This window comes from Heptranchias perlo, unplaced genomic scaffold (assembly GCF_035084215.1).
Source record: "Heptranchias perlo isolate sHepPer1 unplaced genomic scaffold, sHepPer1.hap1 HAP1_SCAFFOLD_60, whole genome shotgun sequence".
Taxonomy (NCBI): Eukaryota; Metazoa; Chordata; class Chondrichthyes; order Hexanchiformes; family Hexanchidae; genus Heptranchias; species Heptranchias perlo.
This window is the reverse complement of record NW_027139623.1, coordinates 2,708,217-2,732,677: the sequence shown is the minus strand read 5'-3', so window position 1 is coordinate 2,732,677 and position 24,461 is coordinate 2,708,217. Positions and strand designations below refer to the sequence as shown.

The window sequence follows — 24,461 nt, the reverse complement described above, 5'->3', positions numbered from 1 at the left end:
TGTGACTCCGGAACGGGAGGCCGGATTCCTCGAACCAATCCTGGAGAAACATGGGAGGAAAGTGGGAGTCGGTGTATTTGCTGGGACCGTGTAGAATTAATATCTGACGGCTACAGTCCCAGTTTATTTCAATCGGAGTGAAACTCTCGGTCACTGAGAGAAATACAGAAGGGCCCTGAGCTGCAAAATTTCAGAGGGTACAACATGCAAGAGAGGGTTAAATGCGTGACACTGTCCCTGAGAGTGGGATTAATAATGTGTCTGTCTCTGAAATAATATCAGTGAGAGATGAGACTGCATCTTCTGTCACTCCAGCTTGGAATGGCAATTGGAATGGAGAATTTTCCAATTTGTTGCTGGGTGAAAACGGGACATTGCAGGTCAGTTTCTCTCTCTCTTTTGTACAACATATGAAGGTGGAATACTGCTGCTGAGCGTGATACAGAGACACTGATGGGAAGCGTATGGCTGATACTCTGCCTGTCTGTATCTCTCTGGCGCTGTACACGAAGGTGGGATACTGTTTGCTGAGTGTGAAACGGACACACTGAGAGGAAGTGTGAGAATGATACTTTGTCTGTGTGCCTGTCTCTGTCTGTCTCTTTATCTGTCCGTCTGTATTTCTCTATCTCTAGCGCTGTACATGAAAGCGGGATAGTGTTATTGAACGTAATATGAACACCCTGTTGGAAGGTAAAGATTGATTCTGTGTCTGTGAACAGACCTCCGGTGCTGTTGGTGAGACGGTCACTGTCCCTTCTATTCTGTATGAGCCGGTCTGACGGTGCATTTATCAGTCTCCAGTAGAGTAAGGAAAGGTGGAGAGAAACAGCCTGTAACTGTCTGACACTGGACTGCCGATGAATGTTGAATTTATTCAGTAACTGGCCGTCTCTGGGTGTTTAGAATGGGACGGATGGGACACCAGTTACTATTGTCTGTCAGTCAGTTTTGGAGGAGGGAGAGAAAGACAGAGAGACTGGAGGAGCCCAGAGCGGATTATTTGTATTATCGCCTCAACCAAACATATTTCTGTGTGCAGACAATGTAATAATGTAAAACCAGATATGGATAATCACAACCACAGCTGTGATTGACTCCTGTCCCTGAAACTGGGGACCAGACACTGTGAGGAGCGCCGGCCTCAGAGTGTTTAACAGTTACTGAGCTGGGAAACTACAACTAACCCCCGAGAATCTGCAGCACAGGCCGAGCGGGGAGGAAAGCCTGTCCCGGGAATTGTCAATCTGGCGAACAGTTTGTCCTGTGAATGTGAAGATGTGAACATTGTGTCAGAGAGAGTGTGTTAAAGGGGCGGGCGGGTTAGATTAATGTCACTGTGTTTGTGTGGCCGGTCTCATCGCCGGATTTCCAAGTCTATTTTGAGTAAAATTTTGAAAAAATCCCTGTCAAAGGATCGCCCTCCTCCCCTGCCGAGCTCCGAAGTGGAAATTTAAGGTAAAGTTTCAGATCAATTCAAGATTTAAGCCGAAAAACGGAGATCATGTCAGCGATCGGGTGAGAGAGCGCGATCAGTGCAGCAATGAAACGGGTTTAAATCGAAACTGATGCTTTTAATTCCGGTGAAAGTTTATCGACAGCAAACATACCGGTGTTAGAGATGGGAAGGGGCTAGTCTGGGGCTCTGGAGTGCCCGATTTGAATTGGAATCGGGGAGTTTAAGAGGAGAGAGAAACACAGAGAGGCTGGAGGGGCCGGGAGCTGACAGCAGGATGTCTCCGCCCCGTCCGCTCTGTGCCTTTAAGTTGCTCTGTGCCGCCGCCTCGCGTTTCATTTCTGACCCAGCTCTGACTGTCAGAGAGATTTTCGACAGAGTCCCGGACATGACAGACACTGCAGCCGCAGAAGCGGCTCCTCCTGCCGCCGCCGCTCCACCCAAGGTTCCCAAGAAGAAGAAGGCGGTTCCCCGACCCAAGACCACCGGTCCCCCGTTGGGAGAACAGATCCTCAAGATTGTGGGGGATTGCAAGCATCGCAAGGGGATATCCCTGGCCGCGATAAAGAAGGTTCTGGCTACCAAAGGCCTGGATGTGGAGAAGCTCCGGTCCCAGATCAAATTAAATATCAAGAGAAATGTGGAAAAAGGCTCCCTGGTGCAGATCAAGGGCACGGGCGCCTCGGGCTCCTTCAGAGTCGCTAAGAAGGAAACCCAGGCAAAAGTGGTAAAGAAGGTGAAGAAACAAGTGACCAAGAAATCTCCCGGAAAGAAACCAGCGGCCAAAAAAACAGCGGTCAAGAAATTAACGGCCAAGAAACCAGCGGTCAAGAAATCGACCACGAAAAAGGCGGCGAAATCACCAATTAAGAAGAAAGCGGCGGCGAAGAAGCCCAAGACCCCCAAGACAGTGAAGGCGAAGAAGGTGGAAAAACCGAGGGCCAAGCCCAAGCCGAAGTCAGCAAAGCCTAAGAAAGCAGCGGGCAAAAAGAAGTAAAAAAATCAAGTGCAACTTGTGACCATCTGAACCCAACGGCTCTTCTCAGAGCCACCCACGTCTCTCAGAAAAGAGCTGATCCCGGAATCAGATGATTCCTGTCCCGGGGCCGGGCTCAGATTTCAGATATAAATCATTTCAAATAAACCCAGGGTCCTGGTGACTCGCTGACATTCGCTATCCCCCGCCCCACCCCCACTGTCTGAAATAAAATAGAGAGAATGGGATGTCCGGGCCGGGCCTCACTGGAACTGGCGTGTGTTCGGCTCCAGTCCCAGTTCATTTTTTCTCACAGATTCAGGGCGCGAGTCTGTGACAGGGTAAAACTGGCGGAGATCCGCCGCTATCACAATTTAAACCCCAACACATGAGATTCTCCAAATCAGCTGGAATGAAGTGTTTGTAAACTGCTGAACCCGTCTGGGAGGGGATGTGTGGGGAGATCGAATCGGGTCTGGGACTGAAATGGAAGGAGGCGGGTTGACTTGTTAGAGAAGGGACTGTATTTCGGCAGGAATATTACTGACTGTTAATTGTAACGGGGCTTATTTAAAAGCTCCGGGTTTCTGGGAATCCTTGAATATGAAGCCCGAGTCTGTAAGGGTTTGTGCGGAGCGCTGTGTTTCGGTTCTATTATCGAGAAACGGTTTGAAATTGGCGGGTGGAGAAAGCTGGAGGTGGAGCTGGAAGATCAGAGGCCGCTCTCCGCTCTGTCCGTCACTCTGACTCTCTCCTCCCCTCCCTGTTTAATATCTCACTCTGTCTCCTCCCTTCCCTGTTTAATATCTCACTCTGTCTCCTCCCCTCTCTGTTTAATATCTCACTCTGTCTCCTCCCCTCTCTGTTTAATATCTCACTCTGTCTCCTCCCCTCTCTGTTTAATATCTCACTCTGTCTCCTCCCCTCCCTGTGTCTGTTTCAGTCAGGATGTGGAGATGCCGGTGATGGACTGGGGTTGACAATTGTAAACAATTTTACAACACCAAGGGTCAGTCAGGTCGGGGCAGGCTGCATAAAAGCGGAAGCAGCAGAAGTTCGTTTTTCATTCAGCAGCGATTTGAGTGAAGAATCATCATGTCTGGCAGAGGTAAAGGAGGCAAAGGACTGGGCAAAGGCGGAGCAAAGCGACACCGGAAAGTGCTTCGTGATAACATCCAGGGGATCACCAAACCAGCCATCCGCCGCCTGGCTCGCCGTGGCGGTGTCAAGCGGATCTCGGGTCTAATCTACGAGGAAACCCGCGGGGTGCTGAAGGTTTTCCTGGAGAATGTGATCAGGGACGCGGTCACCTACACTGAACACGCCAAGCGCAAGACGGTCACTGCCATGGATGTGGTGTACGCTCTGAAACGGCAGGGCCGCACTCTCTATGGATTCGGCGGCTGAACAACTCGACCCTTTCAAACCGGACACAAAACAAAGGCTCTTCTAAGAGCCACCCACCGCCTCACAGAGAGAGCACTGACCTGGGAACGGGAAGAGGAAAGATCTCGGGGTGGGGAATCAGTTTCCGATATTTAATTAGTATGGGGAGATTCCCCAACACTCGGTACAGGGAGATCAGAAACAACGGCCGGGGTTCTCGGCCATCCCGAGAGAAGGAGCGGAATTCCCGCTTTCACGGTATAAATGAACAGGCGGTGATACAGACTCTTTCCCCAGACATTACATTCTCCGCTCAGAGTAAAATCCCGCCTCACTCCCTCTCCCGCTGTGTCCTCTCTGCTCGGTCTTTATTTCCTGCCCTCATTCAATTATCAGTTCGATATGAAGTTTCTGTTTGAGGAGCGGTTCACCGGGCCGGAACTGGCGGGATTTTTGAAATTGAAGCTGGACTTTGTCCCGTTACGGAAAGCAATGACTGGGGCTTTATTCCCGCCCGTTTACAGACAGATCAGAGAATGAACCGGAATGTGAAACAGCCTGAGATTTGAGATGAGTAGGAAATAATGGAGATTATAAAGAGAGGGATTCTTAAACTGATGGAGGGAAATGAGATTTTCTTGAAACTGTTATTTGATGTTCTGAAATTGGCGGGCTTTTTGAAATTGATGATTAATTTCAGCTCAGCCAATTGGGGCCCAATATCTCCCGCCGTTTCGGTCTGACTGTCAGAGCTCGGTACAAACCTGCGAATCACAGTCCCGGGACGGTCACTCCCTGATAGGGTGTTGGACGTCAGCAAATCACAGGCCAGGGGCGGATCCCCTTAGACACTTTATAAGGCGGCCCCAGAGCGCACTCCGTATTAACAGTCTTTGTGTCTCAGGTTGTGTTGAGATCTGTTCAGAAAATGGCCAGGACCAAGCAGACAGCGCGTAAATCGACCGGCGGGAAAGCTCCTCGCAAACAGTTGGCTACCAAAGCGGCCAGGAAGAGCGCTCCAGCCACGGGCGGAGTCAAGAAGCCTCATCGCTACAGACCCGGCACTGTGGCTCTGAGGGAGATCCGCCGCTATCAGAAATCCACCGAGCTGCTGATCCGCAAACTGCCCTTCCAGCGCCTGGTGCGAGAGATCGCTCAGGACTTCAAGACAGACCTGCGCTTCCAGAGCTCGGCCGTCATGGCCCTGCAGGAGGCCAGCGAGGCTTACCTGGTGGGGCTGTTTGAGGACACCAACCTGTGCGCCATCCACGCCAAGCGAGTCACCATCATGCCCAAAGACATCCAGCTGGCCCGCCGCATCCGCGGGGAGCGCGCCTAAACCCGACCCGGCTTCAGCACCAAGTGCAACAAAGGCTCTTTTCAGAGCCACCAAATCGGCGATGGAAAGAGCTGTGATCTCCTGGGTTGAAATGGTGCGATAGTGCAGGTAAAAATATACTAAAACGGGAAATTCATGAAGGGAGGGAGCGGATGTCAGGCGGGCACGACTCGTATTTGTAAACTGTTCATATCGCCCGTTATAACACCAGAGAGAGTTCGGAGTAGAGCTGATCTGTGAAGTTTCGGGCAGGTAAAGTAGCAGTGTTCAATTTACACAAACAGACAAGGGTGACAATTCCAGACTAACCAACAGCAGGAATTTGAAACGGACACAGTTTAATTTTCACACATCACACCCAGGATTGGAGGGAGGTGAATTCCACTCATACAGCGCAGACTGAGTCCCATCATCACTTCCAGTGCCACATTTGAACAGGGAAAGTGCTGGCAAACAGGTACAGAAAGATCTGATTTCGATCCTACTCTTTCACATCAGGTATCCACATCCCCAGTGTCAATTTAACTGGGACATATGCACAGGGAGAGGCTCGGGCACTCGTGCAAAGTATAATAAATGCAAGTTCTCATTTCCGATATAGTATCAGCTTGGCTCTGTTGGAAATATTTTAACCTCTAAAGAACCAGACTCGGATCAAATGAAGTTTGTCTATTATCCCTCTCCAGCTGTCGAATCAGTGTAAAACTTAGTGTCACATTCACTGCGGTACTCGTCACTGACACAGGAACAGACTGCCAGGGACAGAATAAATCCCTCTCACAGCCAATAACGGATACATTTCATTCACTGATTCAGCAATCGCTGACACAATAATCAACACATCCGTCACCTTCTGGCGGACAAGTCTGGGAAATGGAAGTCAGACCGAGTAAGTGTTGTGGGAGGATGAGACTGTAAATCACACTTACAATAATGGCCGGAACACAATAGAGTGCCTCTTGTTGCCGATGATCAAACTGACCTGGTATTTCTGTATCCCACCCGCCCAGTTTAATGAACTGATTATTTTGTGTCTCATTTCCGATACAATCTGCAAATTTCAAACTATTGGAGGTTGGCGACATCTACTGTCCGGAAGCGAGTACTGCAACAGATCATTTGTATTTAAGAAGATATCGTTAGTTTCTAACTAATGGAAGGCAGTTAGATCTAGAATCGGAATCAAGGAACGTAAAATCACCAGAACTGAAACAGATTGTTTATTTTTAAATTAATTTCCAACTCCGTTCATAGAGTAACCAGCCCTTTCATCGATACAGTGGGTGGCTCTGAAAAGAGCCTTTGGGTTATCAGATTAAATCTTGGCCGCTTTATTTGCTCTTGGAGCTCACAGTGCTGGTTTTCTTCGGCAGCAGCACGGCCTGGATATTAGGCAGCACCCCGCCCTGAGCGATGGTCACACGTCCCAGCAGCTTGTTGAGCTCCTCGTCGTTGCGGATGGCCAGCTGCAGGTGTCTGGGGATGATGCGGGTCTTCTTGTTGTCCCGGGCCGCGTTGCCGGCCAGCTCGAGGATTTCAGCCGTCAGATACTCGAGCACAGCAGCCAGATAGACCGGGGCTCCGGCACCCACACGTTCAGCGTAGTTCCCCTTTCGCAGGAGCCTGTGAACACGGCCCACAGGGAACTGCAGTCCGGCCCGGGATGAGCGAGACTTGGCCTTGGCCCGAGCTTTACCGCCGGTTTTTCCTCTTCCAGACATTTCCACAATCTCACAAACACTTCACAAAGAATGAAGAAATCCTCCCGCACTCGCCCTTCTTATACCCTCTGGAGGAGTGCAGTGGGGGCACTTGTGATTGGTTCATCTGTTCTCAAACTCATTGGTTCAATGAACAGCCCAATCACCAATCAATAGCCGGCAATGAGAAAAGGGCGGAAAAAACCGAACTGAACCGTTTTTTCAAATTTGAAAAGCCCGCCAATATATTTGTAACACAAGAAGCGGATTTAGTTAATAATGTCGCGTAAAGACAAAGATTTAAAAATCTCTCTCCTTTTACTCTTTATTCCACATTTCCCGTCACAACATCCAGAATCTTTTACAATCCGGTTAAAATCCCGCTTCATTCACCGTTCGCTTTTAATCGGGCGGGAATAAAGTCCCATTTTGTAACGGGACAGATTCCAGCTCAATCTTTGTAAAAGTAACAAACCACAGATTGTGGATTGATCCCTGTTCACAGGAGCTGCAGCGCGATCGAAACCGGAGCCGAGACTCCTGGTGTAAGAAGTCGAACAGTGACAGAGCCTTTAGACTATTCTGGACTCGGTGTGAAGTCCCTTTCAGTGTTGCTGCTTTACAAAGGATTGCGGTTCTGAAAGTGATATTCCCGAAAAATGAACAAAGAAACGTAAAAAGGAGAAAGAAATGACTGAAATCTAATCCACCGCCTTAAAACGGCTCTGAAGGGACAGATGCGGGGAAGGGGCGGAATATGAACGGGAATGAGAGGATCAGGGACACGTTTTTGTTTATTGGGACTAAATAAAAAAGCGCCACACAGATTATACCGGGCAGTGATTATGAGAGTCTTCCAGATTTCAAGAGAAATTAGAAAAGCACATGAGTTATAGAGACAGTTAGTATCAAACTATCTACAGTAAAATGATTCCATACAGAGGTGTCGGTACAGCGTCTTCAGAGAGACTGTGGGTGGCTCTTAAAAGAGCCTTTGTGTTTAGGTTTTTTTTCAGTACATTGTTGAGTTTTACTTGGAGCTGGTGTACTTGGTCACCGCCTTTGTCCCTTCCGACACGGCGTGCTTGGCCAGTTCTCCGGGCAGCAGCAGGCGCACGGCGGTCTGGATCTCCCGGGAACTGATGGTCGCCCGCTTGTTGTAATGAGCCAGGCGGGAAGCCTCACCGGCGATGCGCTCGAAAATATCGTTCACAAAGGAGTTCATGATGCTCATGGCCTTGGAGGAGATGCCGGTGTCGGGGTGAACCTGCTTCATCACTTTGTAGACGTAGATGGAGTAACTCTCCTTCCTCGACTTTCTCCGCTTCTTGCCGCCCTTGGCTGGTGCTTTACTCAAGGTTTTCTTGGCGCCCTTCTTGGGAGCTGCTTTCTTGTCCTCAGGCATTTTCAAACTCAATTTCAGACCCAGAAATGACCCAAATCCGCTCCGAGCTCGGATTAAATAGGCAGCCCCACAGCCCTATGGTAATGAGGGATGGGGGAAGGCAATGATTGTGATTGGACGATTGGGCGTGAGGACACAAAACATTTACTTTCACTCTCTGATTGGTTTCATCAGATATCCAATCAGATTTGATACCTGCCACCAATCACAAACACGCTCACACTGCACATTGTCCGGTTTCAGCAATTTGTTCCGAACTGTTGCAGTTCTGCTTCCGGCCAGTAGATGTCCCCAAACCCCGGGTCATTGAAGTTTACAGATGAGAGAGGGACAGAAGATAAACTCATTCCTCACATTATATTGCACGGGTGGGATTTATAAAAACTCGGAATGGAGGCGAGTTGCATTTTGTTAGATCAAACGTCAGTTGTAATGCTGTGTTAAATTCTTGTGATTAATTTAGGGGTCCTTGTCTATACCGCTGAAGACTGCGACAAAAAAGAAGTCTTTAATAAGCTTGCTGAAAGGCCGTGTAAATGGTCATTGAATTTCCATATAGAAAGGTGTGAGGTGGTGCATTTTGCTCGGGGGAATAAGGAGGCCAAATACTGCTTGGAAAATAAGAGTCAAAATAGGGTAGAAGAGCAAAGGGATTTAGGGGTACAGATTGACAAATCATTAAAAGTAGCAACACAGGTTGATGAGGCCACAGAAAGCAAACACAGCACTGGCGTTTATTTCTAGAGGAATAGAATTGAAAAGCAGATAAGTTATGTTGAACTGTAATTTAAACTGTCAAACCTTCTGCCAAACTGTTAAACCTTCCCTTTCTGAAATCCGTGCTGACTTTTCTTTATTATATTTTCGGTTTCGAGATGTTTTTCTATTGCATCATTGAGTAAAATATTCCATGATCACTCCTACCACCGACCTTTAGTTCCCTGGACTTGTTCTATCTCCTGTTTTAAAATATAAGAATCACATTAACTGTCATCCAGTCCTCTGGCACTATTCCTTTTTGTGATGATTTTTTCTATATATGTAACAGTGCCTCTGCTATCTCTTCCCTAGCTTCTTATAATATGCACGGATGCAACCTATCTGGACCAGTTTCACCACCCTTTCTAACTTAAATGTCTTGATATCTTTATTGACCCCTTCCTCTAATATCATATTCACCCTGTTAATCTCTCGGGTAAATACTGAGGCAAAATAATAATTCAATGTTTCTGCCGTTGCTGACCTTATCTGTGAGTTTATCTTGTGAATCCCTAAGTGGCACTCAGATATTCTGATTTTCCTTCTGTTATTTTTGTGTCTGTGGAATAATTTAATATTTCATTTTATATTCCTTGATAATTTGATTTCCTGGTTCCTGTTTGCTTCCCTAATTGTTTTTGTGACTTCTTCCTAACCTCTTCCTTTTCGCTTTTGCCATCCTCTTATTTAATATCTATGAATGAGAAATTCCACCAGCTTGTTGTGTCTGTTCAGGGGCTGATGTTTGGGAAATATTTATTGTCTATGATTAAAGTGCGAGAAAGACAAAAGGGAGCAATTCAGTCCGAAACTCCACAGAAACAATCCCTATGAGTGAAATAAGGCGCTATAATGTTGAGTAGAGCTGCCTTTCAAGCAGTTAATTCCAACAGGTTTGAATCCCAGCACGCTGAATTCAGAAACACCAAGACTGGAACCGAATTGGATGATGTTCAGAGGGATAGTGTTTCCAAAACACAAACGGGTCTAATTTATATACAAATACATTTATAATTCATTTATTTCCCACATAACGTTGAATTTAACTGTTCCTTTGTATTATTATTTCCCCTGATCTGTACAGTGGATACGGGACACAATTGCCCGGATTCAGTGAAATGAATTGATTTTATGAAGTCTTTCCCTCTGCTGATTCCCGTTCCTTATTTAAATTATGTCGGATTAACCTTTCTCATCGATTGAAGGGTCATTGTCCTGAACCGTTAACCCGAGCTTCCCTTCTCCAAAGATGCTGCCGGACCTGCTGAGTCCAGCATTTTCGGTTTTAATTTTTTCTATACTTTATCCCTTTCACTTTTGACGGTCGCCACTGAAACTTCCAGATTTGCGCTCAGTTTTTATTTGTGTTTCAGTTCGGTTTATTTGAATTAATATAAATCCTGTCCTGAGAAATCAGACAGAAATATTGCGCTATGCAGAGTGAAATATAATGGGGCAACTTTCGAATAAGAACATAAGAACATAAGAAATTGGAGCAGGAGTAGGCCAATCGGCCCCTCGAGCCTGCTCCGCCATTCAATAAGATCATGGCTGATCTGATCCCAACCACAAATCTAAAGAACACAAGAAGTCGGAGCAGGACCCGGCCACACAGCCCCTGGGCCCTCTCCTCCACCCACAGGGCATTGACCGATCCGAACTCAGCTTCATGTCCAATTTCCTGCCCGCTCCCCATAACCCCTAATTCCCTTTACTTCTAGGAAACTGTCTATTTCTGTTTTAAATTTATCTAATGATGTACCTTCCACAGCTTCCTGGGGCAGCAAATTCCACAGACCTACCACCCTCTGAGTGAAGAAGTTTCTCCTCATCTCAGTTTTGAAAGAGCAGCCCCTTATTCTAAGATTATGCCCCCTAGTTCTAGTTTCACCCATCTTTGGGAACATCCTTACTGCATCCACCCGATCAAGCCCCTTCACAATCTTATATGTTTCAATAAGATCGCCTCTCATTCTTCTGAACTCCAATGAGTAGAGTCCCAATCTACTCAACCTCTCCTCATATGTCCGCCCCCTCATCCCCGGGATTAACCGAGTGAACCTTCTTTGTACTGCCTCGAGAGCAAGTATGTCTTTTCTTAAGTATGGAGACCAAAACTGTATGCAGTATTCCAGGTGCGGTCTCACCAATACCTTATATAACTGCAGCAATACCTCCTTGTTTTTATATTCTATCCCCCTAGCAATAAAAGCCAACATTCCGTTGGCTTTCTTGATCACCTGCTGCACCTGCATACCAACTTTTTGATTTTCTTGCACTAGGACCCCCAGATCCCTTTGTACTGCAGTACTTTCCAGTCTCTCGCCATTAAGAAAATAACTTGCTCTCTGATTTTTCCTGCCAAAGTGCATAACCTCACATTTTCCAATATTATATTGCATCTGCCAAATCTCCGCCCACTCACCCAGCCTGTCTATATCCCCTTGCAGGTTTTTTATGTCCTCCTCACTCTCTACTTTCCCTCCCATCTTTGTATCATCTGCAAATTTTGATATGTTGCACTCGGTCCCCTCCTCCAAATCGTTAATATAGATTGTAAAGAGTTGGGGACCCAGCACCGACCCCTGTGGAACACCACTGGTTACTGGTTGCCAGTCCGAAAATGAACCATTTATCCCAACTCTCTGCTTCCTGTTCGATAACCAATCCTCCACCCATGCCAGAATATTACCCCCAATCCCGTGATTTTTTATCTTAAGTAATAATCTTTTATGTGGCACCTTGTCGAATGCCTTCTGGAAGTCTAAATACACTATGTCCACTGGTTCCCCTTTATCCACCCTATACGTTATATCCTCGAAGAACTCAAGCAAATTTGTCAGACATGACTTCCCCTTCATAAAGCCATGCTGACTTTGTCCTATTAAATTATGCTTATCTAAATGTTCCGTTACTGTCTCCTTAATAATAGACTCCAAAATTTTACCCACCACAGATGTTAAGCTAACTGGCCTATAATTTCCAGCCTTCTGCCTACTACCCTTTTTAAATAACGGTGTTACATTAGCAGTTTTCCAATCTGCCGGGACCTCTCCTGAGTCCAGGGAATTTTGGAAAACTATCACCAAAGCATCCACAATCCCTACTGCCACTTCCCTCAAGACCCTAGGATGGAAGCCATCAGGTCCAGGGGATTTATCCGCCTTGAGTCCCATTATTTTACTGAGTACCATCTCCTGAGTGATTTTAATCGTATTTAGCTCCTCCCCCCCGAGAGTCCCCTGTTTGTCCAGTGTTGGGATATTCTTAGTGTCCTCTACTGTAAAGACTGAAACAAAATATTTGTTCAGCATTTTTGCCATCTCCATGTTTCCCACCATTAATTTCCCGGTCTCATCCTCTAAGGGACCTATGTTTGCCTTAGCCACCCTTTTTCTTTTTATATAACTATAGAAACTCTTGCTATCTGTTTTTATATTTTTTGCTAATTTCTTTTCATAATCTAACTTCCCTTTCTTAATCAATCCTTTAGTTACTTTTTGCTGTCTTTTGAAGAATTCCCAATCTTCTATCCTCCCACTAAGTTTGGCTACCTTATATGTCCTTGTTTTTAGTCGGATACTATCCTTGATTTCTTTACTTAGCCACGGATGGCTGTCATTTCTTTTACACCCTTTTTTCCTCAGTGGAATATATTTATTTTGAAAGTTGTAAAATAACTCCCTAAATGAACACCACTGCTCATGTACCGTCTTACCCTTTAATCTATTTTCCCAGTCCACTTTAATCAATTCCGCTCTCATACCATCATAGTCTCCTTTATTCAAGCTCAGTACGCTTGTTTGAGAATCAACCTTCTCACCCTCTAATTGGATATGGAATTCAACCATGTTGTGGTCGCTCGTTCCAAGGGGATCCTTAACTAGGACATTATTAATTAATCCTGACTCATTACACAGGACCAGGTCCAAGGTTGCCTGCCCCCTTGTAGGATCAGTTACGTACTGCTCAAGAAATCCATCCCTGATGCACTCGATGAACTCGTCCTCAAGGCTGCTCTGCCCAATTTGATTTGTCCAGTTAATATGATAATTAAAATCCCCCATAATTATGGCTGTTCCCTTATTACATGCCCCGACTATTTCCTGATTAATACTTCTTCCAGCAGAGTTGCAACTATTAGGAGGCCTATATACTACGCCCACTAATGTTTTTTTCCCCTTATTATTCCTTATCTCCACCCAAACTGTTTCATTATCTTGATGCTTTGTCCCAATATCATTTCTCTGTATTACAGTGATTCCTTCCTTTATTAACATAGCCACCTCGCCTCCCCTTCCTTCCTGCCTGTCCTTCCTGATTGTTAAATACCCTGGCATATTTAATTCCCAGTCGTTGTCACCCTGCAGCCATGTTTCTGTAATGGCCACAAGATCATACCCATACGTAGTTATTTGTGCCGTTAACTCGTCCATTTTATTACGAATGCTACGTGCATTCAGATAAAGAACTTTCAAATCTGTTTTGTGACGCTTAGTTCCTGCTTTTTCCTTTTTTAACACTTTACCTATTACTCCATACCTTCTGTCCCTTCCTGTTACGCTTTCCTCTCTCTCCCTGCTCAGGTTCCCAACCCCCTGCCACTTTAGTTTAAACCCTCCCCAACAGCACTAGCAAACACTCCTCCTAGGACAGCGGTCCCGGCCCTGCCCAGGTGCAGACCATCCGGTTTGTACTGGTCCCACCTCCCCCAGAACCGTTTCCAGTGTCCCAGGAATTTGAATCCCTCCCCCTTGCACCATTCCTCTAGCCACGTATTCATTTGAAATATCCTCCTATTTCTACTCTGACTAGCACGTGGCACTGGCAGCAATCCTGAGATTACTACCTTTGAGGTCCTATTTTTTAATTTACCTCCTAACTCCCTATATTCTGCTTTTAGGACCTCATCCCCTTTTTTACCTATATCGTTGGTGCCTATGTGCACCACGACAGCTGGCTGTTCGCCCTCCCCCTCCAAAATGTTCTGTAGCCGCTCCGAGACATCCTTGATCCTTGCACCAGGGAGGCAACACACCATCCTGGAGTCTCGGTTGTGGCCGCAGAAACGCCTGTCTATTCCCCTTACAATTGAGTCCCCTATCACTATAGCTCTGCCACTCTTTTTCCTCCCAGCCTGTGCAGCAGAGCTACCCGTGGTGCCAGGAAGTTGGCTGCTGCTGCCTTCCCCTGATAAGTCATCCCCCCCAACAGCATCCAAAGTGGCATATCTGTTTGAGAGGGGGATGGCCACAGGGGACCCCTGCACTACCTGCCTGCACCTCTTACTCTTCCTGGTGGTCACCCATTCACTTCCTGCCTGTATACCCTTTACCTGCGGTGTGACCAACTCGCTAAACGTGCTATCCACGAGTTTCTCTGCATCGCGGATGCTCCACAGTGAGTCCACCCGCAGCTCCAGCTCCGAGATACGATCGGTCAGTAGCTGCAGGTGGACACACTTCCCGCACACATGGTCGGCAGGGACACTGGTAGTGTCCATGACTTCCCACATCTTGCAGGAGGAGCATATCACGGGTGCGAGGTCTGCTGCCATGACTTGCCTTAGCTTAGTTACCCCTTTTAAATTACGTTGAATCAATTGTCTAATTTTTCACTGACAAAATATGAAAAAATAAGAGTGTTGAAGTTACAGAGAGAAACTATTTCCGCACATTGCACATTGTCCTGAATCTGCAACAACGACAGATAATGTGAATTTGTTCCACTCTGTTACAGTTCTCACTTATGGCCAGTAGATGTCAGTCAGTATGTGAGTGTGATATTCATTCTGTATCTGTCAGTCTCCAGTCCAATCTGTGAGTGTGGGATTCATTCTGTATCTGTCAATCTCTGGTACTGTCTGTGAGTGTGGGATTCATTCTCTATTTGACAGTCTGAGGTACTGTGTGTGAGTGTGGGATTCATTCTGTCTCTGTCAGTCACTGGTACTGCGTGTGAGTGTGGGATTCATTCTGTATCTGTCAGTCTCTGGTGCCATCTGCGAGTGTGGGATTCATTCTGTATCTATCACTCTCTGGTACTGTGTGTGAGTGTGGGATTCATTCTCAATCTGTCAGTCTCTGGTACTGTATGTGAGTGTGAAATTCATTCTATATCTGTCAGTCTCTGGTACTGTATGTGATTGTGGGATTCATTCTGTATTTGTCAGTCTCTGGTACTGTGTGTGAGTTTGGGATTCATTCTCTATCTGTCAGTCTCTGGTACTGTATGTGAGTGTGAGATTCATTCTGTATCTGTCAGTCTCTGGTCCTGTGTGTGAGTGTGGGATTCATTCTGTATCAGTCAGTCCCTGGTACTGTGTGTGAGTGTGGGATTCATTCTGCATCTCTCAGTCTCTGGTACTGTGTGTGAGTGTGGGATTCATTCTATATCTGTCAGTCTCTGTTACTGTGTGTGAGTGTGGGATTCATTCTGTATCTGTCAGTCTCTGGTACTGTGTGTGAGTGTGAGATTCATTCTGTATTTGTCAATCTCTGGTTCTATCTGTGTGTGTGGGATTCATTCTGTGACAGTCAGTCTCTGGTATTTTATCTCAGTGGGGGATTAATTCTGTAACTCAGTCTCTGGGCAAAGTGCAAGTCTGGATTCGTTCTGTATTCTTATTTCAGGTTACAGTATGATGCTTGAAACTGTATCTTTAATTCATTAATATATGCAAATCTTTTGTCTAGCATTAATTTGTAAATATGGATACACTTTTGAATTTGTTTTAACCAAACAACGTGTGTGAGTTTTGTTGTAGGATTCCATCTTAATCTCTGTGAAGATAATGTACATTTCAATCTTTTGCTGTGAAATTATTGGACTGGTATTTGTTGTGTACCTCAGTCTGCACTAATGTGATTGATACTGTATCATTCAGTACGATACCTAATGCGAATTTTGGACTGTATACAATGTGTGGCTCAAACTGCACGAATGGAATTGATCCTGTATCTTTCAAACTGAGACTGAGATTTTTGGACTGGTATCTAATGTGTACCTCAGTCTGCAGTAAAGGAATTGAAACTGTACATTTCATTCTGAGTCCATGAGGTTTCTGGACAAATATGTGAGTCAAATTTGGGAAACATCTGAACTGGTATCTAATTTGTATCTCGGTACAATATTGGCATGAATACTGCATCTTTAAACTCACAATGATAGTATCATTTTTGAACTTGTATATAATGTGGAGCTCAGTCTGCATGAATAGAATACTATATATTTCAGTCTGAATCTGTATCAGTTTTGTTGTAGTGGTTTATAATGTGCAGCTCAGTCTACACTAACGGAATTGATACCGTATCTTTCAATCTGACACTGAGATTTTTGGACTGGTACGTAATGTGTACCTCAGCCTGCACTAATGTAGGTGACTGTGAGATTCACTTTGCATCTCTCAGTTTCTGGTACTGCATGTGAGTTTGGGATTCATGCTGTATCTGTCACTCTCTGGTACTCTATTTCTCTGTGGGATTCATTCTGTATATACATTCTCCAGTACTGTGTGTGGGTGTTGAATTATTTCCATATCAGCAGTTTCTCATAATGTATGTTAGTGTGGGATTGATTCTGTATCTGTCAGTCTCTGGTACTGTGTGTGAGTGTGGGATTCATTCTGTATCTGTCAGTCTCTGGTACTGTGTGTGAGTGTGGGATTCATTCTGTATCTGTCAGTCTCTGGTACTGTGTTTGAGTGTGGGATTCATTCTGTATCTGTCAGTCTCTGGTACTGTGTTTGAGTGTGGGATTCATTCTGTATCTGTCAGTCTCTGGTACTGTGTTTGAGTGTGGGATTCATTCTGTATCTGTCAGACTCTGGTACTGTGTGTGAGTGTGGGATTCATTCTGTATCTGTCAGTCTCTGGTACTGTGTGTGAGTGTGGGATTAATTCTGTACCTGTGAATCTCTGGTACTGTGTGTGAGTGTGGGATTCATTCTGTATCTGTCAATCTCTTGGTACTGTGTGTGAGTGTGGGATTCATTCTGTTTCTGTCATTCTCTGGTGCTGTGTGTGAGTGTGGGATTAATTCTGTATCTGTCAATCTCTTGGTATTGTGTGTGAGTTTGGGATTCATTCTGTATCTGTCATTCTCTGGTGCTGTGTGTGAGTGTGGGATTCATTCTGTATCTGTCATCCTCTGGTGCTGTGTGTGAGTGTGGGATTCATTCTGTATCTGTCATCTCTTGTACCATACTTGAGTGTGGGATTGAATTTATGTCTGGCAACCTCTAGTACTGTATGTGAGTTTGGGATTCCTTCTGCATCTGTCAGTCTCTGGTACAGTATGGTGAGTGTGGGATTCATTCTGTGTCTGTGTCTCTGTACTGTATCTGAGTGTGAGATTCATTCTGTATCTGTATGCAATTATTCTCTCAGATTACATTATGGCGTTCAATACAGTAGCTTTAATGTCTTAATGTTTAAATAGATTTTCACATTATTTAATTGGTCAAAATGGATACACTTTAGGATTTGATGCTGGAGGTTTTAATCAGATAATTTGTGTGCTTTTTGGACTAGTATTAAATGTGTATTTCTGTGATTACTGTTGTGAATGATAATGAATCTTTCAAAATGATATGGTGAATTGGTATATAATGTGTAGATCAGTCTGCACTAAAGGAATTGATACTGTAACTTTAAATTATATTTTATAAGATTTTTGGACTCATGTGTAATGTGTATCTCAGTCTGGACGAACAGAATTGATACTGTATCTTTAAATCTCATACCAAGAGTGTTACAAACTAGTATCTAATTTGTTTCTCAGGTTACACTGTCACAGCATTTCTCAATCTGATACTGTACGTGAGTTTTGCACCAGCAAATTGTATTTGAATGGTACACTATTTGAATGGATACTGTATGTATTAAACTCACATGTGTGTGAGAGTTCTGGGCTCAAATTCAAAAGGAATCTCGAGGAACATTATTGGGATTCATTCTGTACCTTTCAATCGGGTACCATGTGTGATTTCTATCTGGTATTTAATTCATGGCTAAAGTTGCCCCTTTGTGATATAGACAATCTGAGAGTGTGATTTTGGACTTGGATTTTTGTATCTCCCTGTCAGTGGGTCTGAGTTCGGGGGAAATGGAACAGTGTCTGCCTCACCTGCTCTGTTTGACTGTGGATTGAAAATGTGTCTCTGGAACTTGGGATCATTGTGGGACTGAGTAATTCTGCTGTCTGAGACTGTGGAACTGATGACCTGTCTGTGACTCTGTGCTCTGTGTGTGTGATAATGTACTTACTGTGTGTGAGAAGGAGCTGGCTGCACTGTTCCTTGTGCCTCAGGTGGAGCAAACATCACATTTATTCTGGCTCCTTCAAGGGCTTGCCTGTCGAAAGAAACGTATATCTGCTAACTCAAGGACAGGTGAGGTAGAAAATACAGAAGTGATCAGTTTAATATCTGTTAATAATTATTTTGAATGTTCATAAATGTAAATCAGCGATACAAACAGTGTCAGTGTCTGACTCCACTGCAGTACTGCAGCACTCAGCTTCTGCACACCAGGTATGTTGGACTGTTTTACAACAATTTAGTGACATCCAGACACAACTCCACTGGTCCAAGAATGGGACTACCCGATGGGGCGGGGACCTTTGTCGAGGTCAGGTTTCTAACTCCCTCTACCAGGGGAATAACCGTTCAATCGAAAGAAAACAGCCGTTGTTTAAAATGTGTCCTTCACACTTCTCACCTGATGCCTGCAATAGATGCTCTTTGTATAACTCCCCACATCCTTACTGTCCGGCTCTGTTTCCACTCTTCACTGTCCAATACCAATAAACAGGGTGAGACTGGAACTAAACCAGGAACATTCACCACTGATTTGGGGAGAGAAAGCAGCAATGATTTTAAATAGCAGGTTCTTCCCATTCTGTCCCCCTTACCCTGGACACACCCTGGACACACACAGCCCGAGAATGACCTCTCCCTTCCCCCGCTCACTCCATGTTCCGGGACCAGTTCCTGATCCACTCCGCCTCTTACAAACAGCCCCGGGACTCCCCCTGACCTTCCCCCGGACTCAATGCCGATCTCTGAGCCCATCTGCGGACACGGTCCCGAAGCGATGAGCTGCTGTAACGAGGCTGCTCTTTGCTCCCTTCCCCCGGGGGCCGTGATCTCTCCATTCCCGGCTGTTTTAAACCATCTTCTTCCGCTCACTGAGGGAATGGCGCCCACAGGCCGAGCTGGGGGAGGGCAGCGCGCATGCGCTCTTCTGCTCACCAACAACCAGCGCTGGGGGCGGGGCTGAGTCACGCATGCGCAGATATCTGGTTGAATTCCCAATACAAAAATCGATGGAAACTTTCCCCAATTGGAATTTTTCCGAGTCTGAGCAAAGGAAGTGGGTCTGGGGGAAAGGTCAGAGGGAATGGGGTCCACAGGCAGTGCAGGAACAGGCACCAGAATGGAAAACAGATGGGATTCCACCAGTGCCTAACGCTGGAATCCAGACTGACTTTACAATCTCTAACTATTAAACTAGATGTTTCCATCCCTGCTGTTTCTCTCGGTATCTTTTGATGGTAAAGAGCCTTTCATTATTAAAGTGGGCGGCTGTGGAATGAGCTAATGGATTCTGTTCATTCTTGTACTCTTTACTGATAATATAACGTGTGACTCCGAAACAGGAGGGAGGATTCCTCAAACCAATCCTGGAGAAACATGGGAGGAAAGTGGGAGTCGGTGTATTTGCTGGGACCGAGTAGGATTAATATCTGACAGCTACAGACCCAGTTTATTTCAATCGGAGTGAAACTCGGTTGCTGAGAGTAATACTGAGCTGCAAGATTACAGAGGGTACAACATGCAAGAGAGGGTTTAATGTGTGACACTGTCCCTGAGAGTGGGATTAATAATGTGTCTGTCTCTGAAATAATATCATTGAGAGATGAGACTGCATCTTCTGTCACTCCACTGTGGTTAGCAATTTGAATGGAATATCTCCCTATTTGTTATTGGATGTAAACAGGCGGGGAGCGCGCCTAAACCCGACCCGGCTTCAGCACCAAGTGCAACAAAGGCTCTTTTCAGAGCCACCCAATCGGCGATGGAAAGAGCTGTGATCTCCTGGGTTGAAATGGCAGGGCCGTGAGAAATTTGCTGAAATGTGAAATGTGTCAATGGGTGGGAGCTGATTTCAGACGGACATGGACAGAATAAATACCTCACTCACATCCAAACACAAATTTCACTCACATTCTTAATTCAGCAATCGCTGATACAATAAACAGCACATTAGTCAGCATCTCTTGTACAAATCTGGGTAAAATAACAGACTGAGCCTGTGTTATCCGAGGACGGAACTGTGATAATAAGCGACTCTGGTATTTCTCTATCCCACCCGCCCAGTTAACAATTCTGACGGTTCTGGTATTTTGTCTCATTCACCAGACAAACTGCAAATTTCAATCTATTGGAGGTTGGCGACATCTGCGGTCCGGAAGCGAGTCGTGCAACAGACCGATATGGATCATTTGTGTTTAACAAGTTATTGTTAGTTTCTGGAATCAGAATCAAGTCCTTTTGAAGTTAATTCCTGAGCCCATAGACAGTGACCAGCCCTTTCATAGATACAGTGGGTGGCTCTGAAAAGAGCCTTTGGGTTATCAGATTAAATCTTGGTCGCTTTATTTGCTCTTGGAGCTCACAGTGCTGGTTTTCTTCGGCAGCAGCACGGCCTGGATATTAGGCAGCACCCCGCCCTGAGCGATGGTCACCCGTCCCAGCAGCTTGTTGAGCTCCTCGTCGTTGCGGATGGCCAGTTGCAGGTGTCTGGGGATGATGCGGGTCTTCTTGTTGTCCCGGGCCGCGTTGCCGGCCAGCTCGAGGATTTCAGCCGTCAGATACTCGAGCACAGCAGCCAGATAGACCGGGGCTCCGGCACCCACACGTTCAGCGTAGTTCCCCTTTCGCAGGTGCCTGTGAACACGGCCCACAGGGAACTGCAGTCCCGCCCGGGATGAGCGAGACTTGGCCTTGGCCCGAGCTTTACCGCCGGTTTTTCCTCTTCCAGACATTTCCACAATCTCACAAACACTTTCACAAAGAATGAAGAAATCCTCCCGCACTCGCCCTTCTTATACCTTCTGGAGGAGTACAGTGGGGGAAATTGTGATTGGTCTATCTCTTCTCAATCTCATTGGTTGAACGAACAGACCAATCAGAGAGCTGTTTTATTCACCAATCAACAGCCGGCAATGAGAAAAGGCGGAAAATCCCGAAGTGAACCGTTTTTTTGAAATTTGAAAAGCCCGCCAATATATTTGTAACACAAGAAGCGGATTCAGTAAATAATGTCGCCTTAAGACAAAAGTTGAATAATTTCTCTCGTTTTACTCTGTTTTTCCACATTTCCCGTCACAACTTCCAGAATCTTTTACAATCCGGTTAAAATCCGCCTTCTTTCACCGTTCGCTTTCAATCGGGCGGGAATAAAGTCCCATTTTGTAACGGGACAGATTCCAGCTCAATCTTTGTAAAAGTAACAAACCACAGATTGTGGATTGATCCCTGTTCACAGGAGCTGCAGCGCGATCGAAACCGGAGCTGAGACTCCTGGTGTAAGAAGTCGAACTTTGACAGAGCCTTTAGATTATTCTGTACTCGGTGTGAAGTCCCTTTCAGGGTTGCTGCTTTAAAAGGATTGCGGTTCTGAAAGTGATATTCGCGAATAATGAACAAACAAGCGAGAAAAGGAGAAAGAAATGACTGAAGTCGAAACCACCGCCTTAAAACGACTCTGAAGGGGCAGATGCGGGATATGAACGGGAATAAGAGGATCCGGGACATGTTTTTGTTTATTGGGACTAAATAAAAAAGCGACACACAGATTAAACCGGGCTGTGATTATGAGAATCTTCCAGATTTCAAGAGAAATTACAAAAGCACAAGAGTTATAGAGAGACAGTTAGTATCAAACTATCTACAGTAAAATGATTCCATACAGAGGTGTCGATACAGCGTCTTCAGAGAGACTGTGGGTGGCTCTTAAAAGAGCCTTTGTGTTTATTTTTTTTCAGTACATTGTGGAGTTTTACTTGGAGCTGGTGTACTTGGTCACCGCCTTTGTCCCTTCCGACACGGCGTGCTTGGCCAGTTCCCCGGGCAGCAGCAGGCGCACGGCGGTCTGGATCTCCCGGGAGCTGATGGTCGCCCGTTTATTATAATGGGCCAGGCGGGAAGCCTCACTCGCGATGCGCTCGAAAATATCGTTCACAAAGGAGTTCATGATGCTCATGGCCTTGGAGGAGATGCCGGTGTCGGGGTGAACCTGCTTCATCACTTTGTAGACGTAGATGGAGTAACTCTCCTTCCTCGACTTTCTCCGCTTCTTGCCGCCCTTGGCTGGTGCTTTACTCAAGGTTTTCTTGGCGCCCTTCTTGGGAGCTGCTTTCTTGTCCTCAGGCATTTTCAAACTCAATTTCAGACCCAGAAATGACCCAAATCCGCTCCGAGCTCGGATTAAATAGGCAGCCCCACAGCCCTATGGTAATGAGGGATGGGAGAAGGCAATGATTGTGATTGGACGATTGGGCGTGAGGACACAAAACATTTACTTTCACTCTCTGATTGGTTTCTTCAGATATCCAATCAGATTTAGTATCTGCCACCAATCACAAACACGCTCACACTGCACATTGTCCGGTTTCAGCAATTTGTTCCGAACTCTTGCAGTTCTGCTTCCGGCCAGTAGATGTCCCCAAACCCCGGGTCATTGAAGTTTACAGATGAGAGAGGGACAGAAGATAAACTCATTCTTCACATTATATTGCACGGGTGGGATTTGGAGAAACTGGGAATGGAGAACATTTTGTTGGACCAAACATGAGTTGGAATGCTGTATTAAATGCTTGTAATTAATTTTGGGGGTATAGCCTAAACTGAGGAAGAATGCAACAAAATACAAGAAGATTTAATAAGCTTGCTGAAAGGCGGAGGAAATGGACATTTAGTTACCAAATAGAAAGTTGTGAGGTGGTGCATTTTGCTCGGGGGAATAAGGAGGCCAAACACTGCTTGGAAAATAAGAGTCTAAATGGTGTAGAAGAGCAAAGTGATTTAGGGGTACAGATTGACAAATCATTAAAAGTAGCAACACAGGTTGATGAGGCCACAGAAAGCAAACACAGCACTGGGGTTTATTTCGAGAGGAATAGAATTGATAAGCAGATAAGTTATGGTGAACTGTAATTTAAACTGTCAAACCTTCTGCCAAACTGTTAAACCTTCCCTTTCTGAAATCCATGCTGACTATTCTTTATTATATTTTCGGTTTCTAGATGTTTTTCTATTGCTTCATTGAGTAAAAGATTCCATGATCATTCCTACCACCGACCTTTAGTTAACTGGTCTATAGTTCCCTGGAATTGTTCGATCTCCTGTTTTAAATTATAAGAATCACATTAACTGCCATCCAGTCCTCTGGCACTATTCCTTTTTGTGATGATTTTTTCTATATATGTAACAGTGCCTCTGCTATCTTTTCCCTTGCTTCATTTAATATGTGCAGATGCAATCCATCTGGACCAGGAGTTTAACCACCCTTTCTAACTTAAATGTCTTGATATATTTATTGACCTCTTCCTCTAATATCATGTTCACCCTGTTAATCTCCCGGGTAAATACTGAGGAAAAGTAATCATTCAATATTTCTGGCATTTCACTGACGTTACCACTGAGTTTATTTTGTGCATCCCTTTGTGGCACTGAAGCTATTCTGATTTTCCTTGTTTTATTTATGCATCTGTAGAATAATTTACTGTTTCTTTTGATATTCCTTGATAATTTAATTTCGTAGTTCCTCTTTGCTTCCCCAATTGTTCTTGTGAAATCTTCCTGACCGTTTCCTATTCTCTGTTGTCATCCTCTCATTTAATATTTATGAATGAGAAATTCCACCAGCTTGTTGTGTCTGTTCAGGGGCTGGTGTTTGGGAAATATTTATTGTCTGTGATTAAAGTACCAGAAACTCAAAACCCAAACTCCACAGAAACACTCCATTTCTCCCTCTGAGTGAACTAAGGCGCTATAATGGTGAGTATAGCTGCCTTCCAAACAGTTAATTCCAACAGGTTTGAATCCCAGTTCGCTTAATTCAGAAACACCAAGACTGGAACCGAATTTGATGATGTTCAGAGGGATCGTGCTTCCAAAACATAAACGGGTGTAATTTATATTAAAAAATACTTTTAAAGCTCATTTATTTCCCCCATAATGTTGAATTTAACTCTGTCCCTTTGTATTATTATTTCCCCTGATCTGTACTGTGGATATTGGACACAATTGTCCGGATTCAGTGAAATTAATTGATTTTCTGAAGTTTTTCCCTCTGCTGATTCCCGTTCCTTATTTAAATTATGTCGGATTAATCTTTCTGATCTGTAGAAGGGTCATAGTCCTGACCCGTTAA

At 45.1% G+C, this 24,461-nt stretch overlaps 3 protein-coding genes and 1 pseudogene across 5 annotated transcripts; 1 reads left to right on the top strand and 3 right to left on the bottom strand.

The window, feature by feature from the left end:
* LOC137316718 (zinc finger protein 229-like) overlaps positions 1 to 24,461 on the top strand; it is a 346,515-nt pseudogene that overhangs the window by 217,246 nt on the left and 104,808 nt on the right.
* LOC137316651 (histone H2A-like) lies at positions 6,489 to 7,086 on the bottom strand. The gene has a single exon (XM_067980498.1). The coding sequence runs from the start codon at positions 6,876 to 6,878 to the stop codon at positions 6,489 to 6,491; it is 390 nt and encodes a 129-aa protein (XP_067836599.1). The 5' UTR covers positions 6,879 to 7,086.
* Positions 7,157 to 18,982, bottom strand: LOC137316652 (histone H2B 1/2-like). 3 transcript variants are annotated; one of them, XM_067980499.1, is made up of 3 exons: positions 18,741 to 18,982; positions 18,288 to 18,374; positions 7,157 to 9,002 (listed from the first exon to the last, which is right to left on the bottom strand). In XM_067980499.1, the coding sequence occupies exon 3, from the start codon at positions 8,260 to 8,262 to the stop codon at positions 7,888 to 7,890; it is 375 nt and encodes a 124-aa protein (XP_067836600.1). In that variant the 5' UTR covers positions 8,263 to 9,002; positions 18,288 to 18,374; positions 18,741 to 18,982; the 3' UTR covers positions 7,157 to 7,887. The 3 variants fall into 3 exon arrangements, 2 of the variants coding, with proteins under 2 accessions (XP_067836600.1, XP_067836601.1); XM_067980500.1 differs by having other exon boundaries at positions 7,157 to 8,750; XR_010961569.1 differs by lacking the exon at positions 7,157 to 9,002 and adding an exon at positions 9,070 to 9,221.
* LOC137316791 (histone H2B 1/2-like) lies at positions 21,798 to 22,550 on the bottom strand. The gene has a single exon (XM_067980631.1). It carries the CDS (start codon positions 22,458 to 22,460, stop codon positions 22,086 to 22,088), a length of 375 nt encoding a protein of 124 aa, XP_067836732.1. The 5' UTR covers positions 22,461 to 22,550; the 3' UTR covers positions 21,798 to 22,085.